This window comes from Drosophila melanogaster, chromosome X (genome assembly GCF_000001215.4).
Source record: "Drosophila melanogaster chromosome X".
NCBI lineage: Eukaryota > Metazoa > Arthropoda > Insecta > Diptera > Drosophilidae > Drosophila > Drosophila melanogaster.
The window spans coordinates 21,142,002-21,156,986 of record NC_004354.4 but is presented as its reverse complement, the minus strand read 5'-3'; the positions used below and the strand labels follow the sequence as shown (position 1 = coordinate 21,156,986).

At 41.1% G+C, this 14,985-nt stretch overlaps 1 protein-coding gene and 2 pseudogenes across 1 annotated transcript, besides 8 other annotated features; all 3 read left to right on the top strand.

Annotated features, from left to right (window-relative positions):
• Window positions 1-18: part of a mobile genetic element that runs on past the window's edge.
• Window positions 19-171: a mobile genetic element.
• A 194-nt stretch (window positions 172-365) lies between these two features.
• Window positions 366-728, top strand: CR32511 (annotated as a pseudogene).
• Window positions 729-813: 85 nt separating this feature from the next.
• On the top strand, window positions 814-1,555 carry CR45499 (annotated as a pseudogene).
• Window positions 1,556-2,121: 566 nt separating this feature from the next.
• Window positions 2,122-2,250: a mobile genetic element.
• Window positions 2,251-3,145: a mobile genetic element.
• Window positions 3,146-4,016: 871 nt separating this feature from the next.
• Window positions 4,017-5,555: a mobile genetic element.
• A 1,579-nt stretch (window positions 5,556-7,134) lies between these two features.
• Window positions 7,135-7,873: a mobile genetic element.
• Window positions 7,874-9,520: a mobile genetic element.
• An 18-nt stretch (window positions 9,521-9,538) lies between these two features.
• Window positions 9,539-9,896: a mobile genetic element.
• A 49-nt stretch (window positions 9,897-9,945) lies between these two features.
• Window positions 9,946-10,706, top strand: CG45154 (uncharacterized protein). The gene is made up of 3 exons (NM_001298585.1): window positions 9,946-10,287; window positions 10,384-10,412; window positions 10,471-10,706. Exons 1-2 carry the CDS (start codon window positions 10,032-10,034, stop codon window positions 10,395-10,397), a joined length of 270 nt encoding a protein of 89 aa, NP_001285514.1. The 5' UTR covers window positions 9,946-10,031; the 3' UTR covers window positions 10,398-10,412; window positions 10,471-10,706.
• Window positions 10,707-14,985: the final 4,279 nt, after the last annotated feature.

Here is a 14,985-nt window from a genome sequence, read left to right as displayed (position 1 = left end):
CCAGCAACTTGGGAAGACCCACTTACGCAGACAATACTGCTGTGCTAACGAAAAGCAAAAGTATTTGGCCTGCCACTTATGGTCCACAGGAATACTTGGATGCATTCCATCACATGGGCTGAGAACTAGAGCGTGCGAGTTAACGCTGAGAATTGTGCCAATGTGATGTTCAGAAAACTGAAAACTAAAAAATACATGGAACGGTCCAATGCACACCCAAACAGCCTGGCCAGAACGATAGGAACCGCAGCTGCAGCCAATGCTGCGACTCCACCCTCTTTACTTCCCCGATCAGGTCTTGACATAGGAGGACTTACTGTATATCAATAATAATTCTCCTTGGGTCTACTAGGATAAAACACATTATTGATTTGGGTGGTTCCTACGGCGGAGCAGGCGACAATGGAGCCTACTACGTGAGCGGTACGGACGAGAACGGTCGTCCCTTCTCGTACAACAACCAGGTGGGCCATCCCGGCCAGCCGGGCTACATGGGCGTACGGCCGGACCCCAACTACCCGGGTACCTATAGCTACCAGAATGGCGGAGCAATCATCGGCAGCTCGGTGGGCTCCACCGTGACCATAGCACTTGGATTGGCCTTGGGCGGCACGAGATTTTGATGCGGTTGCAGTGTGGTATCGTTTTTTTTTTTTTGTTAATTAGTCTCTTAGCTTAATTTTTGTAAACTTTTCAGTTGTGTAAATTCATCATTATTTACTAATACATAAAATGCTTTCTACTGGAAGGTGTGTTGTTGTCAGAATGAATTAGTCTATTTGATTTTGCTAAGCCCAACAACTTGCTAAGCCAAAACAAAAATTATTTCATAATAGTTAAAGCTTAAATTATTTTGTAAACGAAGCAAAATTGATATTCAAATGTCGCAACAAAAATCGGATATTAGCCACCTGGTGATCCAGTGCATAGACGCCATGGGTGGCTTCGCCTCCAAGTCGGTGATCCTAAAAGCGCTGAGCACAGCTACAGACAGGAAGATCTTGAATATAGGCAGTCGAATTGAAGACGAATTGATAAGCTAATCGTTCAAGGTGTGATCCGCAAACATAACGGCAACTATTATTTAAACATGCAAGAGAGAACAGCAAGTGACAGTCACTGTCACAGTGACAGTGGTAAGTAATCTTCGCATCAATGGTTTGATTGGTGTGAAACAGTTAAAAGGCAGGTCATATCAAATTTTTTAATCAACGTTTACATATTATTTACAGAAGATTCAGATTGACTTTGGATTAAGAAGGTAAGATATATTAGAAAGGCATTTCGTCCATATAGTAAGACTCTTCTTTCTTTCCCAGAATTAGCTGATAAGCTCGAAGAATTCGGATATATTCAAATTGTTGTACAATTATTTGCCAATTTTAAGAAGCTAAAATTATAAGTGGCAGGCTTCACTAAATTCAAACTTTCCAAGTGGAGCAATGTAAATTCATTTCGTTGTTTTGTTAGGAATACAATTATAAGGAGTTTTTTATTCAACGTTTATATGTACATATGTACAATACATAAATAAATACGATTCTTTTGCACGTAAGATCGTGAAATTGTTAAATTATTGCTTCGAACGAAGCTGCTCAGTTCAAGTGACTAACGATAAACAAGTTGAATTAGGGCGGTGTCCAGCATTTTTTGAGCAGTTCGGTCTTTTTTTCATAGGATAAGCGAGATGAGCGTCCAACATATCGGCCAATATCGTTTTCATTGCAATCAGCCTGGGCTAAATCTTCCGATAAGCTTGGTCTTGCCATTTCGGGATTAGGCACAGCTGTCTCAATTTCGTTTTCACTTTTTCGTCATCGCCATTGTTGTTACTGTCTACACCTCTTTCTTCATATAGTTTGCGCTTTTTTTTTGCTGAAAAGCCAACCAATAAAATATTTGAGAACTTTGTAAAATCAATCGCGCTATAGTAAAATAATAGCGCCAAAACACAGACATTGATTTCTGAGGTCAACTAATCGGGCCTGCCTTATTTCACGCTTTGATTTGCAAACTTTGTACAAGTGCATAACACAACACTTTAAGGCTTTTTAATTGTTATACTTATGCTAATAACTCCATTGCTACGTTTCTAATATGTTAAGTATAATACTGTGGGACCAAAGACCACTAGAATAACAAGATGATTAACGGCCAAACTTTGTTTTTTTGCTCTATGCAGCCTCTTTTCTGGTGGCAGCCAAAATTGCTCTCTCTCTCTCTCCGCTTGCGTAAAATTGAGAGCGTGAAAACTTCCTTTTTTAAAATGAGCGCCATTCCAGTTAGTTGATGTCATAGCGGAGCGCTAGTGGTCCTGTTCAAGAGGGGCTAGTGCTAAGTTTTTTCCCGACACGGTTCAGTCGCCATTATGCATTGCAATAGTGAGGAGCGTGCCCTTGCCGTTGAGGCCTACTTTTCAAGCGGATGTTCGGTTATTAAGACACAACGTGCATTTCAGAATCACTTTAATTTAGCCCTATTGGCTTCCGTCCCAGACCGCAAATCAATTGTTAAATGGGTGACTACATTCAGGCAAACTGCAAGTGCGACAAAACGAAGGACTAGAGTTCCTCGACCAGTTAGGATCACCTGAGAACATTGAAGCAGTCAGAGCGTCAATATTGCGATCTTCACGGTGTTCTGCGCGCAAACACGCATCTGCCCCTGGACTATGCGATCGTTATGTGAGAAGAATTCTTCATGATGATCTTCAATTTCATCCGTATAAGATGGCGATAGTGCAGGAACTTTCAGAACGTGACTTCAATTCTCGGATGAACGCGTGTGAGCTTCTTCTTGATGTCATTCCTATTGCTATTGCTTTTTTTTAGTGATGGGGCTTTTTGAAATCCCGTGTTTATGTGAACCGTCCAAGAACCCTACAAGATTTGAAAACCAACATTCAAGAAGAAATTGCTAAAATAACGCCTGCTATGCTAACAAGAGTCGCGACAAACGCCAGAAATCGGTTTACACAATGTATGGAGAATGGGGGACGTCAACTATCAGATTTAATCTTCAAAAAAATATAAATACAAACTTTAGAAATGTACGTACCTATGTAATAAATAAATAAATATTTTCCGATGTCTACAATAGTTTTCATTGATTTCTGAAAAAAAGGAAATTATGCTGCCGTACCCTGCAGGTCTAGCGCAAATAGGCAGATATTTTCAAAATGTTTGTTAATTCTTCAGTGCTTTGTTCCAGGGGCATTCCTAATAAGGCTATGATTTAAACCGACCTATACTATATGTATATTAAGAAAAAAAAATGATCTTCATAAATAAATAAATGAGAACACAAAAATAAGGTAAAAGAACATAAATAAACAAATGAAAATCGGTTTACCATTAGTAAATGCCAAATCATACAAAACACAAAAGGCAAAACGCAACAATTGGCTACAAATTTAAAAAGGAATAAAACTAACAAAATAAGGTATGAGAACAGTAAATGAACTAATTATGTCGCGGTGGTAAAGCTAAATAGCAAAAACTCCTCCAGCAGACAGTAGGACAATTTAATATAATAATAATAATAATAATAATAATAATAATAATAATAATAATAATAATAATAATAATAATAATAATAATAATAATAATAATAATAATAATAATAATAATAATAATAATAATAATAAGAATAATAATAATAATAATAATAATAATAATAATAATAATAAGAATAATAATAATAATAATAATAATAATAATAATAGTAATAATAATAATAATAATAATAATAATAATATTAATAATAATAATAATAATAATAATAATAATAATAATAATAATAATAATAATAATAATAATAATAATAATAATAATACTAATAATAATAATTATAATAAACAATAAGTGCTTGGATTCAGTAGCGGCCTACTGCCATTTGGCTGGCTATATAAATTCAACCATCGGAATTTTTAGAGTGCAATTTTTGCTTTGTCTGATGTTAGCGACGGTTTGAAAATATATTTTTTTTATAGCCGTTAGTCGTACAGTAAAAGGGTATACTAGATTCGTAGAAAAGTATGTAAAAGGCAGAAGGAAGCGTTTATGACTATATGAAGTATATCTATTATTGATAAGGATCAATAACCCAGCCGATCTAGACATGTTCGTCTGTCCGTATAAACGTCGAGATCTCAGGAACTATAAAAGTTAAAAGACTGAGAGCATGCATATTATTACTAGGGCCTTGAAGAATTTGTCACATTTTAATCATCATCCGGAAAAGCTAGAGAAAGTCAAAGTAAAACAAAAAGATAAAATGTCTGGAATTGATATCTCGGGAATTGAACTTACCTGTGGACCGACTCATCTGAAGAGCAGGATCCTTGTAAGAAACCTACCGCCTTGCACCCGCCAGGAGCTGTCTTTGCTCTGCTTTCCCTATGGCCGAATTCTTGGCTCGCTGGTGATCGATACATGCGGGTATATCCAGTTTACTAGTTTAATCGAGGCCAAGAGAGCCATAGAATCGCTCAACCTTTTTATATTCAAATCGAAGGTTCTCCAAGTCTCGAACGCCACCCCCAGTTCCCTCAATTCCACTTTTTCTGGTACTGCTCCCCCGAATAGGAGGAGGATCGAGTGGTCTGATGTGGATGAAACTATCCTCGTGGAGCGGATTAAGTATGAGGACGATGAAAACGATGAGGTCTATGTGGTAAAGGATGACTCCGAAAGCGATGACGACGACAATATAAACCACACACGTTAGAAGAAGAGAAAAACAAACAGCAAAAACACGAAGTTAAAGAAGAAGAGTCCGAAAACGATCTCGTGGAAAGACCAACAAAGCAAATCTCTAGAAGAAGAACACACAAACACCAACACTTTTAAAGAAGAGCACACCAACTCTCTATAAGAGCACAAAAACTGTCTGCAAGAAGAACGGTTCGACTCTTTGCAAGAAGAAAAAACACCAACTTTCTACAAGAAGACGAACGCACAAAATTCCTGAAAGAAGGAATAGTCAGAATACGTCCGAAATAGCAAATTCCTAGCAGAAGGACACACTAACAGCAACTCTTTTAGAGAAGAGCACAACAACTTAATGCAATAACACGAATGCACGAAGAACTGTTCGACTCTCTTTGTAAAAAGAAAACACTAACATTCAACTTCGTCCGAAATTTTGTCTGAAATAAACTGGAAGCATTTGTTGGTCAAAATATTCAAAGTAGTGTTCCTTATGGTTAACTTGGGGTGTTGGCCAGCAGGAAAAATGCAAATATTATTATTATTATTTTAGTTTTCTATGAGTACTTTTCAATTGCGTGAATTCTTCCAGATTACTATACCCGTACCCGATGATTATAATCCGTCTGTATGTCCGTTCGTATGAACGTCGAGATCTCAGGAACTATAAAAGCAAGAACGTTGAGATTTAGCATACAGAATCTAGAGACAAAGGCGCAGCGCAAGTTTGTTGACCACGCCCAACTTTAATGCCCACATGCCGCATAAAACTGCCGCGCCCACACTTTTAAAAAATATGTTGATATTTTTTCACAAATTTATTAGTCTTTTGAATTTCTATAGATTCTATAATTTTTTTTTATATTTTTCATAATTTTAGTAGTCGTGTAAATTTTTATCGATTTTATCGGTTATTACCAAGTGAAGACAATGATGGTGTCTCAGCATTAGATGGCATCTGCGGCTGAGAAACCTGTTTCCTAGTTTTCTGATGTTTTTTAAACGTACTTGAGTTTCCCTTACTAGCCGAACGCCGCCCACTTGGTCTTCCTTGAAGATCCGGTTTCGGATCTCTAAGTACCACCGCATTCGTTCTTCCGCTGGTAAGAATATTAGCCTAGACTTAGAATTACTTAATTTTTTCTCTACGATTACTTTTCAGGACTCGTGCCTGGGCGAATCCCTCCTGCTCTCGGATTGCCCAGCCAACTGGGCCCAGGTCTCCACTCTGCACTGTCCTTCGCTCTTCCCGATAGGAGGACATGGGAGTTCCTCAAGATCTCCTCTCACGGACACCGCTGTTGACGCTGTAGGAACTTCAGTCGGAAGCAGCGGCCTTTGATTTGTCTAAGTTGGATTCAAAACAAGTGCTAACTCCGGACTCCTGAGATGCGCTTGTGCAGAGCTGCGTTTACCGCCGACTCCGCTGTAGTGTCGCGTACGGCACTTTTCCTCTCTTGGACCTGTTGGTACTGAACCTGTGGCTAACCCATCTCTTCACATAAAGTTTTGAAATTTCTATTTCTCAGCGAGCCGTGAACCTAACGTGGAGGCGATTGATCCCTTACCCGACCAACAAGTCCGCCAAATTACCTGCGTTTTGGGTAGACTCCCAGCCAGCGACATACGCGACAGACCGGCCGCACCCTCGAAATCTGTTGACCAGATCACGTCTTCGTCGACAACAGGAGCACCTTTCGACCTTAAATGGTGGTCGTGCCCAGCACCCGAACTCTCATTCTTCGACTTTACTCTAGTTTAATCTCTAATATGAATAACTAAATGTTGCATAAGAAATATACCTAAATAAATAAATCAATGTAATACTTATATGTATAAATAAATGAATGACTAAATAAATAAATACGCCTAAATACATAGAATTATTGAATTGAATAAATATGGAAATACATAATACTTAACTATAAAAAAAGACAAAATAAGAAAACTGTTAAAAAATTTCCTAGTCCCTTTTCAGATTTATCCTGGGGAAATGGAACTGATCATCGCCGGTGGACTTCCGACCGTCAACTGGACTAGCTATCGCCTTTTGTGAAACCTGCCAGTTATGGACATCGGTTGACCTAGAGGTTCTGTTCGTTTTTTTTTTTAACTTTTGCACTTCCTCTTTTATCTCGCGGCGACCGTGCAGCCCGAGTAATTCCACGGATCACGGACTCACATTTAGGTTTCCCGACAAGCAATGAGAAACACAAAAAGCGAAGAAAAAACGCAGGACTCCACACTAAACAAAAAATATAAAAAGTAAATAAAAGTATCTACAGGTAGGACCCGCTTATAAATCTAAAATCTAAATAAATAAATCTAAGGACAGGATAATCACAGATTTTTTTCAGTGCGCGTTCCGTGATGCAAATTCTTGGTCGATGGCATCATCGAATCGCCGCTAAATACGGAACCAGGAGCAATCTAGACGAGCTAACTACTAAGGACAAGATAAGGAGGGCCATGGAGTCCCAGGCAGCAGCAGTGGTGGCAATCAAGAGCCTCCGAGTAACGCAGTATGGAGGGAATACTGCTGTAATATCAGTTCCAGCAAATCTGGCGGACCTGCTGATCAAGCGTGTCAAGCTGAGGGTAGGATGGTCCCAATGTCTGATCAAGGAACCAAAGATGCTTCAAATGCCTGGAGAGGAAGGCCTGCTTCAGATGCGGGTCTACTGGACACAACGCCGCAGAGTGCCCCAACGAGGCTAAGTGGGGTCTGTGCGCAAGCAGAGGAAGCCAAGCGACAAACCACCTAGCAGGCACTCGGAAGTGCCCATTGGCCAAAGGCACCACAATGATTCGTTTGATTCAGCTCAATTTAAATCACTGCACAGCAAGCCCAAGACCTGCCAGTGCAGGCGATGCGAGAACGCAGTGCGGAGCTTGCGATACTTAGCGAGCCCTTCCTCGTCCCAAGCACAGATAGCACCCCAAGACAGGATGAAATACAAGACGGACACCCTGGACACGCAGTTGTTCTGAGAGCAGTTCCTAACCACGGTGAGCAGAGAAGGAAGCTAAGCTGACGGCAGTGGCGCAGATGAGGCAGCTGAAGGCCACTTGCAACGCCAGCATGCAAACGAGCAGGACGCATAGCCGACAAAGGGCCCCTGTATATTGGTGGAACCAGGAGATAGAGACGGCTCGTCGAGATTGCACTATCACATACATTATATACTATACTGCGCAGGGTCGAAACTTGCTGGTCCAACGGCGACTCTGAGAAGTTTTCCGGAAGTTCGGCTGCTCTACTCACCATTTCCTCCTTGAACAATCGCCAACGTGCATTGCAGGATGACACAGGAGCTATGCTCTCAACTGCGCTTGCGGTAGTTGGTTCGGCCACAAAAGTAATGATGTTGTGGTCACCTAATTTCCACTCGTCCACTCTCCACTCATATGTGGCCCACATAGGTGCTGCCTCGTTAACGATTGTCACGTTGATATCAGTACGAGCTCTGTTATTATCGAATGTGTATACCTCTGTTGACTGGTTTAGGGTGGCGACTCTTGCCTCCAGCATCCTCTCTGACAACAGCTCACCCCGTCTGTAGTTAGCGTGCCCCTAGGCATGACGAGAGAGTTTGCTACGCCACATGGGGACACTGCATTCGCGGCTCCTGCACCAGCGCAACCTTTGACTCCGATCTCCTGAATCAGACGCCGAGTTCGATGGTCGCAGCTCGATGGGCGCATCTCGTCCACGTCCACAGTTCGTTTGGATAAATATTAATGTCTAACATGCACCCTCGCTAGCACCGCTCCGTATATCGGGCATACGTCCGAGAGCATATAATGCCCCGAGGGTTGCCCTCTGTTACGTTAACCTTTTGTCGGCATTCGCTGGTTTGGACCTAGGTTTGGACCTGTGATCGTCATCGGAACCAAAACTACTTGATGTACACAGGACCTACATCAAGCTTCGCTATCGCGAAGTCGTCGACCTCTAGCGTCACATTTACCGTGTCGCCGATAGTTACCGACCACGCCTTGGTCACCAGGTGCATCGACTTCTTAAACTGCGATGGAGTCATTTCATTATCGAAGCTGTTTTCATGGAGCTTCTGCATGATTGTTCCGGTCCGATAGCTGTGTCGAGGTCATAGACGACGACCTTCGACTTCTCGGCCGCGTTAAGTGCCACATTAAGTCCTAATTTGGCGATTCTTTTTGATGACATCAATTCTGTAGTTCTCCACCTCGACGGAGTTCACGTACCTCATATACCCTGACTCCGAGGGAGGATGCAACCATGGTTCGCACCTTTTCGGCTATAGCCTTCCCCGATAGCGCAGGGTCGTCGCACTTCACCACCACTGACCGCGTCTCGCGAACCCTGGTGGTCCGCCTGAGGTATCTGGGGAGCATTCGAGGCAGTCGTCTTCAACGGGTTGGAAGGCGGCAGCGGCATAGTGAGCCGCGTCTCCAGTTTTCCACAACGGACCATTAACGATATTACCAGCTCGTCATAGCGGCTGATGGCAAGCGAGAGCTCATCCGTGTTTACGTGTTCTAGGCTGCGGAATCTGGTTCGCTAGGTGGCCAACAGCTCTGCCATCATGGCAATGGCAGTGGTGGCAACGGTTTTAATGGCAGTGGTAGCAGCGGGGGCAGCAGCGGGTGCAGCACCGGGGTCAGCACCGGGGGCAGCAACAATGACAGCGTTTGACGTAGCCGCCCGGGCGTCCTTCAGCGACGAAACAATCCAACAATCCGAAGTGGCTGAAACAATCCACCGGTCTGGAATCACTAATCAGTCCCAGGACACAGACCTTAGCAGTGACAACCACCAATAAGCTTTTTGCTAGCGCAGCTAAAACAAGGGAGAATGCTATTGTCGAGTTCCCCGACTATCAGATACCCGTTCCTTAGCTAGTGTGAATGCGGACACGAAATTTCATAATTTTTATTGGTAGGTATATATATAAATATTGGGGAATAATATGAGAACCAATTTGACAATTGTTCAAAAGTGTGGGCGTGACCGGATTGGCGGGCTTAGGGCGTTAGAATGGGCGTGACAACAAACTTTTTGGCAAATCGATAGAACTTTTACAACTAATAAAAATATGAAAAAATATCCAACAACTTTTCAAATATGTGGGCGTGGCAGTTTCGGGTGGTTTTAGGGCGTTTAAGTGGGCGTTAAAAAACGTTTTGTGGCAGATGGATAGAAATTTACAGGTGTTAGTCTATTTGATTTTGGTAAGCCCAGAAGGCTTAGAGAACTAAATTAAACACTACAAAACAAAAATTATTTCATAATAGTTAAAGTTTAAATTATTTTGTAAACGAAGCAATATTGATATTCAAATGTCGCAACAAAAATCGGATATTAGCCACCTGGTGATCCAGTGCATAGACGCCATGGGTGGCTTTGCCTCCAAGTCGGTGATCCCAAAAGCGCTGAGCACAGCTACAGACAGGAAGATCTTGAATATAGGCAGTCGAATTGAAGACGCCCTTGATAAGCTAATCGTTCAAGGTGTGATCCGCAAACATAACGGCAACTATTATTTAAACATGCAAGAGAGAACAGCAAGTGACAGTCACTGTCACAGTGACAGTGGTCAGTAATCTTCGCATCAATGGTTTGATTGGTGTGAAACAGTTAAAAGGCAGGTCATATCAAATTTTTTAATCAACGTTTACATATTATTTACAGAAGATTCAGATTGACTTTGGATTAAGAAGGTAAGATATATTAGAAAGGCATTTCGTCCATATAGTAAGACTCTTCTTTCTTTCCCAGAATTAGCGGATAAGCTCGAAGAATTCGGATGTATTCAATTTGTTGTACAATTATTTGCCAATTTTAAGAAGCTAAAATTATAAGTGGCAGGCTTCAGTAAATTCAAACTTTCCAAGTGGAGCAATGTAAATTCATTTCGTTGTTTTGTTAGGAATACAATTATAAGGAGTTTTTTATTCAACGTTTATATGTACATATGTACAATACATAAATAAATACGATTCGTTTGCACGTAAGATCGTGAAATTGTTAAATTATTGCTTCGAACGAAGCTGCTCAGTTCAAGTGACTAACGATAAACAAGTTGAATTAGGGCGGTGTCCAGCATTTTTTGAGCAGTTCGGTCTTTTTTTCATAGGATAAGCGAGATGAGCGTCCAACATATCGGCCAATATCGTTTTCATTGCAATCAGCCTGGGCTAAATCTTCCGATAAGCTTGGTCTTGCCATTTCGGGATTAGGCACAGCTGTCTCAATTTCGTTTTCACTTTTTCGTCATCGCCATTGTTGTTACTGTCTACACCTCTTTCTTCATATAGTTTGCGCTTTTTTTTTGCTGAAAAGCCAACCAATAAAATATTTGAGAACTTTGTAAAATCAATCGCGCTATAGTAAAATAATAGCGCCAAAACACAGACATTGATTTCTGAGGTCAACTAATCGGGCCTGCCTTATTTCACGCTTTGATTTGCAAACTTTGTACAAGTGCATAACACAACACTTTAGGGCTAGCTACGCGCGCTGTTAACCATGATCCAGCAACACGGGTCCCGCCGATCTCCATCCAATCGAATCCATTTTCCATGCGTGTGGCGGGACTTGTGTAGTTTGATCATTCTGTTAACGGCATTTTTCCCGTTAACGCGCACAAACTCAAAGCCCATTAGAAAATTTGCTGCAAATTCATCTTTCAACACTGGAAACTCTTAGTGAAAGCACCTAGCAAACAGCTTATGTATGTGAGGCACATCGATAGAAGTGGAGGCAGGTTTAGTAAGAGAATAAGAACAGTACATAGTGTAAATAAAGAACGGGAAGTTACGTGATAGGCAGCAAATTATTAAATTTCTTGAACATTCCTTTTGGTCCGAGGGGGGGGGGGGGCGGTCAGCTGCCCTCCCCTGCCCTACCCTGGCAATGCCGTTGATAGAACTCATAGTTGGTAGTAGTATTACTAAATCATGATTAACGATCGTATTACGCACTAAAACTACTAAACAAAAAGTATGAAACCAAAGTTAAAATCAGCTCCTCCATGTTTCGTCCTCGGAAGATGTACATACTATAACATAACGGCCCAGGCATCCTGAGATTTCCCCGGCTAAACTTAACCAGGCTTGTGGAGGATGCCAAGTTGGGGAAAGTCGGAACAGAGTTTCGGTTTGTTTGTCAGTTCAAATTCGTCCGCTGAATGATTGCTATTTAGTCTGCTACTTGCGACCAATTTGAGATCGCTGAGACCTGCAGACAGATTTCATTATTTATGCACTTGTGTCTGTGTGCTGGAAAAGTGGTGAAAATCGGGGGTGGCTGCCGACAATTAACTTTGTTTTTCGTTTACATTTTCACGCTATTTTTTGGGCCAACTTCCGGCGCTCACTTTAGTGCTTTTATGCTTTTATTTATTTTCAAGTTTCAGTTAAAGTGGAAATCAGGGGAATGAGGAGACAGAGGGTGGTATTTCCTCCCTTTTCTCGGCGTTCAGTTTGCCTTTTGTTAGTTGTTTGCTCTCGGTGCTCCTCGGTCCATGTCCTTTTTATGTCCTACCGCTGGTCTTCACACCTTGCTGCACTCCTTCATCAGCGCGCCCGCTTTCAGCGAAAAGTTTGGAATCGAAGAAACGAAGTTAGCGCCAGGTGAAAATGCCCCTTTGGGGCCCCGACGGCTGGCAGGGAAACTCTGACAGCTCTAATTGAGTTATTTGTGTAGCTTGGCCTGCAGCAAGTAAGCAGGAATTAACGTGCCACGCCCACTCGCCAGCGTTATTAATACGTATACTATATAATTGAGTATTTTCATGATTAAAATGAGCCCCAAATGGCGTTTGCACATTTTTCAACCAACCACTACATCGATTTGGCTTACTTTCATTGTAGGTGGAAATATAAAATAGGCACCCTAATAATACCTTAAATCTCTTTTATCATCCTGGGGCATTTCGTTTAAACGGGGTCTAGATTTTTGTTTACCTCTTTTTATAGAGATGCGAAAGTTGACAAGTTCCTCATAATAGGAAATAATAATTGTATTACAGTTTTTAAATAAATAATTCGAATTACTGAATTTTTGTTTGCTTTGAACACATTTATTGTTGACCAACAACTATCTTAGTTACGTTGAATAATTCCCTGTGAATATACGACCAACATTATTAGGGCCACATAATCCGGGTTACAAGACTTGCATGTCGCCGGAAAAAAACCTCTTTTAACCTGATTAGACAATTGCAAGTTGTAATAATTAGCGGATAATTAATTTGAATTTCTCAGGTGAGTCAGTCTAGTTTCGCAATCAATGCAGAAAGAGTGCAATAATCATTGACCCCATTCGGGACTCCCCATACTCATTAACCCATGGCAACCGACTGTCCGAATCGACCTTGACCCCTCCTCAGTCAGCGTTTTAATTTCCGTTTTCCATTTTCCGTTTTCATAATTCCAGTTCCATTGCTCCTTAGCCTCATTACCAATTAGTCCGAATGCCATCGCTGCCAAGGTCAATGGCCCGCCCTGGATGGTCAGGAAAAATATGGAAACAGGATAAGGATTGGGATTAGGATAAGTACGTAATGGCGGCGGACATGGAGTCCTGCTGCATGGCCATTAGGCGTACGCTGCAGGGTTAATTAATCATGGCTAAGTGAGTCCGGGACGCAAAAAAACTATTAGACATAAATGTGATTTTTCCGTTGCTTTTTCGTTTATCGCTTTCTTTGCGTTTTCCTTTTCAGGCAGCTTTTGTCTGCGTTTCCGGCTAGCTGTCCTACACTCAGAAAAATCATATCCACCCTCTTTAATGCGTAACAAAAAATCGTAATAGCTGGTCTGAAATCAAACCTTTCGCAGCACTATTTTGTGTATTTATTTTCATAAAATCAGTAGAACGCTGTGAACGAACGTTAAAAGCATTTTATAGTATAATTCCATTTCTATTAAATGGTATGTATTTTGCAAGGTGCAGTAGGCATTGCAGGACAGCGCACAAATTACTTAAAGATAGTTAGAGCGACCGGATGGGGTGAAAGATGTGGTTGGAGTCAAGAGGCGGTGGGCGGTGGTCCAGCATTCAACTTTCGCATCGAGCCGCATTGAGTGATGAAGTTTCAGAGGCTCCGCAACTGCCACCCGCCCTATACCACGCCCCCTTTCCACGATGGCGGACGTTTCGGCCTGGCCTATTCCACAGCATAATCATTTTCTTATTATTTTTTTTTTTGCATCCACTTGGGCTCTGGTCACCTTTTTCCACTTTTTGCGCCCTGTTGTGTCGGGCGAAGTGATAAAATGTTTTATGTGCTCGAGTGTCCGATAACAATAAATAACGCCATCAGGACGAAAAAGACCCGAAGTGGGGTGTCGGTTGGCATGTAAACAAATTGGTGTTGAAGGCATTTAGCCCTTTGTTGTGCTCAGCTCTTTGGCCAGTTCGTTTGTTTAGGCCACGCTGCTCGACCCCATCGTTTGATGAATTGTAATCAGCCTTAAATTGGCAACAAGGCCAAGGACAGATTGCCAAAAGGGGCTGTCGTATTAATCATCGAAGTTTGAATGACCCGAATCTGATTTGATTAGTTCGCAAAATATGTATGTTTTAGCAGCCAACGCAACAGTTTGGGCCTTAAATCGATTTTTAGATGATTAAAACTAGTAAACGAAACATGTATGAACGAAGTTTTCATTAATGGCATTAAATAGCTGCAAGTAATTGTATAATAAAAATTTCTCATTAGATTAAGCTGCCTAGATGGTAGTATTACGCTTTTCCTATAAATATATATTTCCATCTAAAGATTAAAAAAAATGTTAGCTTACATATTTAAAGTTTACTTTTTGTATTAAGGAAAACCGAGAAATTAAAAGGGATTTAAATATTCTCAAAACGCCGCTGGGTTGGCAATTTAATCTCACCAAAAAATGTGGCATGTCTAATGTCTGTACATAATTAAAACGGAAGTACAAAATAATCATTTCATCTTAATTTATTAGCATTTTTATTAGGGTCGCAATTAAATTAGTTTAATTATTCAATTTTTTCGCCACTTTGAATTCAATAAGCGCATAATTAAATAATTATGAAAATGAGAGGGCATGAATTACAGAGGAGACGGTTGATTTACATATATTTGAAATCATAAGGACGCGTTATAACTGGATTGTTATATGTCTGACCTAATATGCGTTTGATCGCCTATGGGTAGGGATTTTTAAGACAAAAATCCGAAAAAACAATAATAGCTGGCATTTTTAATTTGGTAACGCATCGCTTCTTTTCTGCTTTTCGAAACGTGAAAATGGG

What these genes read in the sequence shown, in the direction of transcription:
- CG45154 (NM_001298585.1), top strand. Translation starts at nt 10,032, where the DNA reads ATGTCGCAACAAAAATCGGATATTAGCCACCTGGTGATCCAGTGCATA.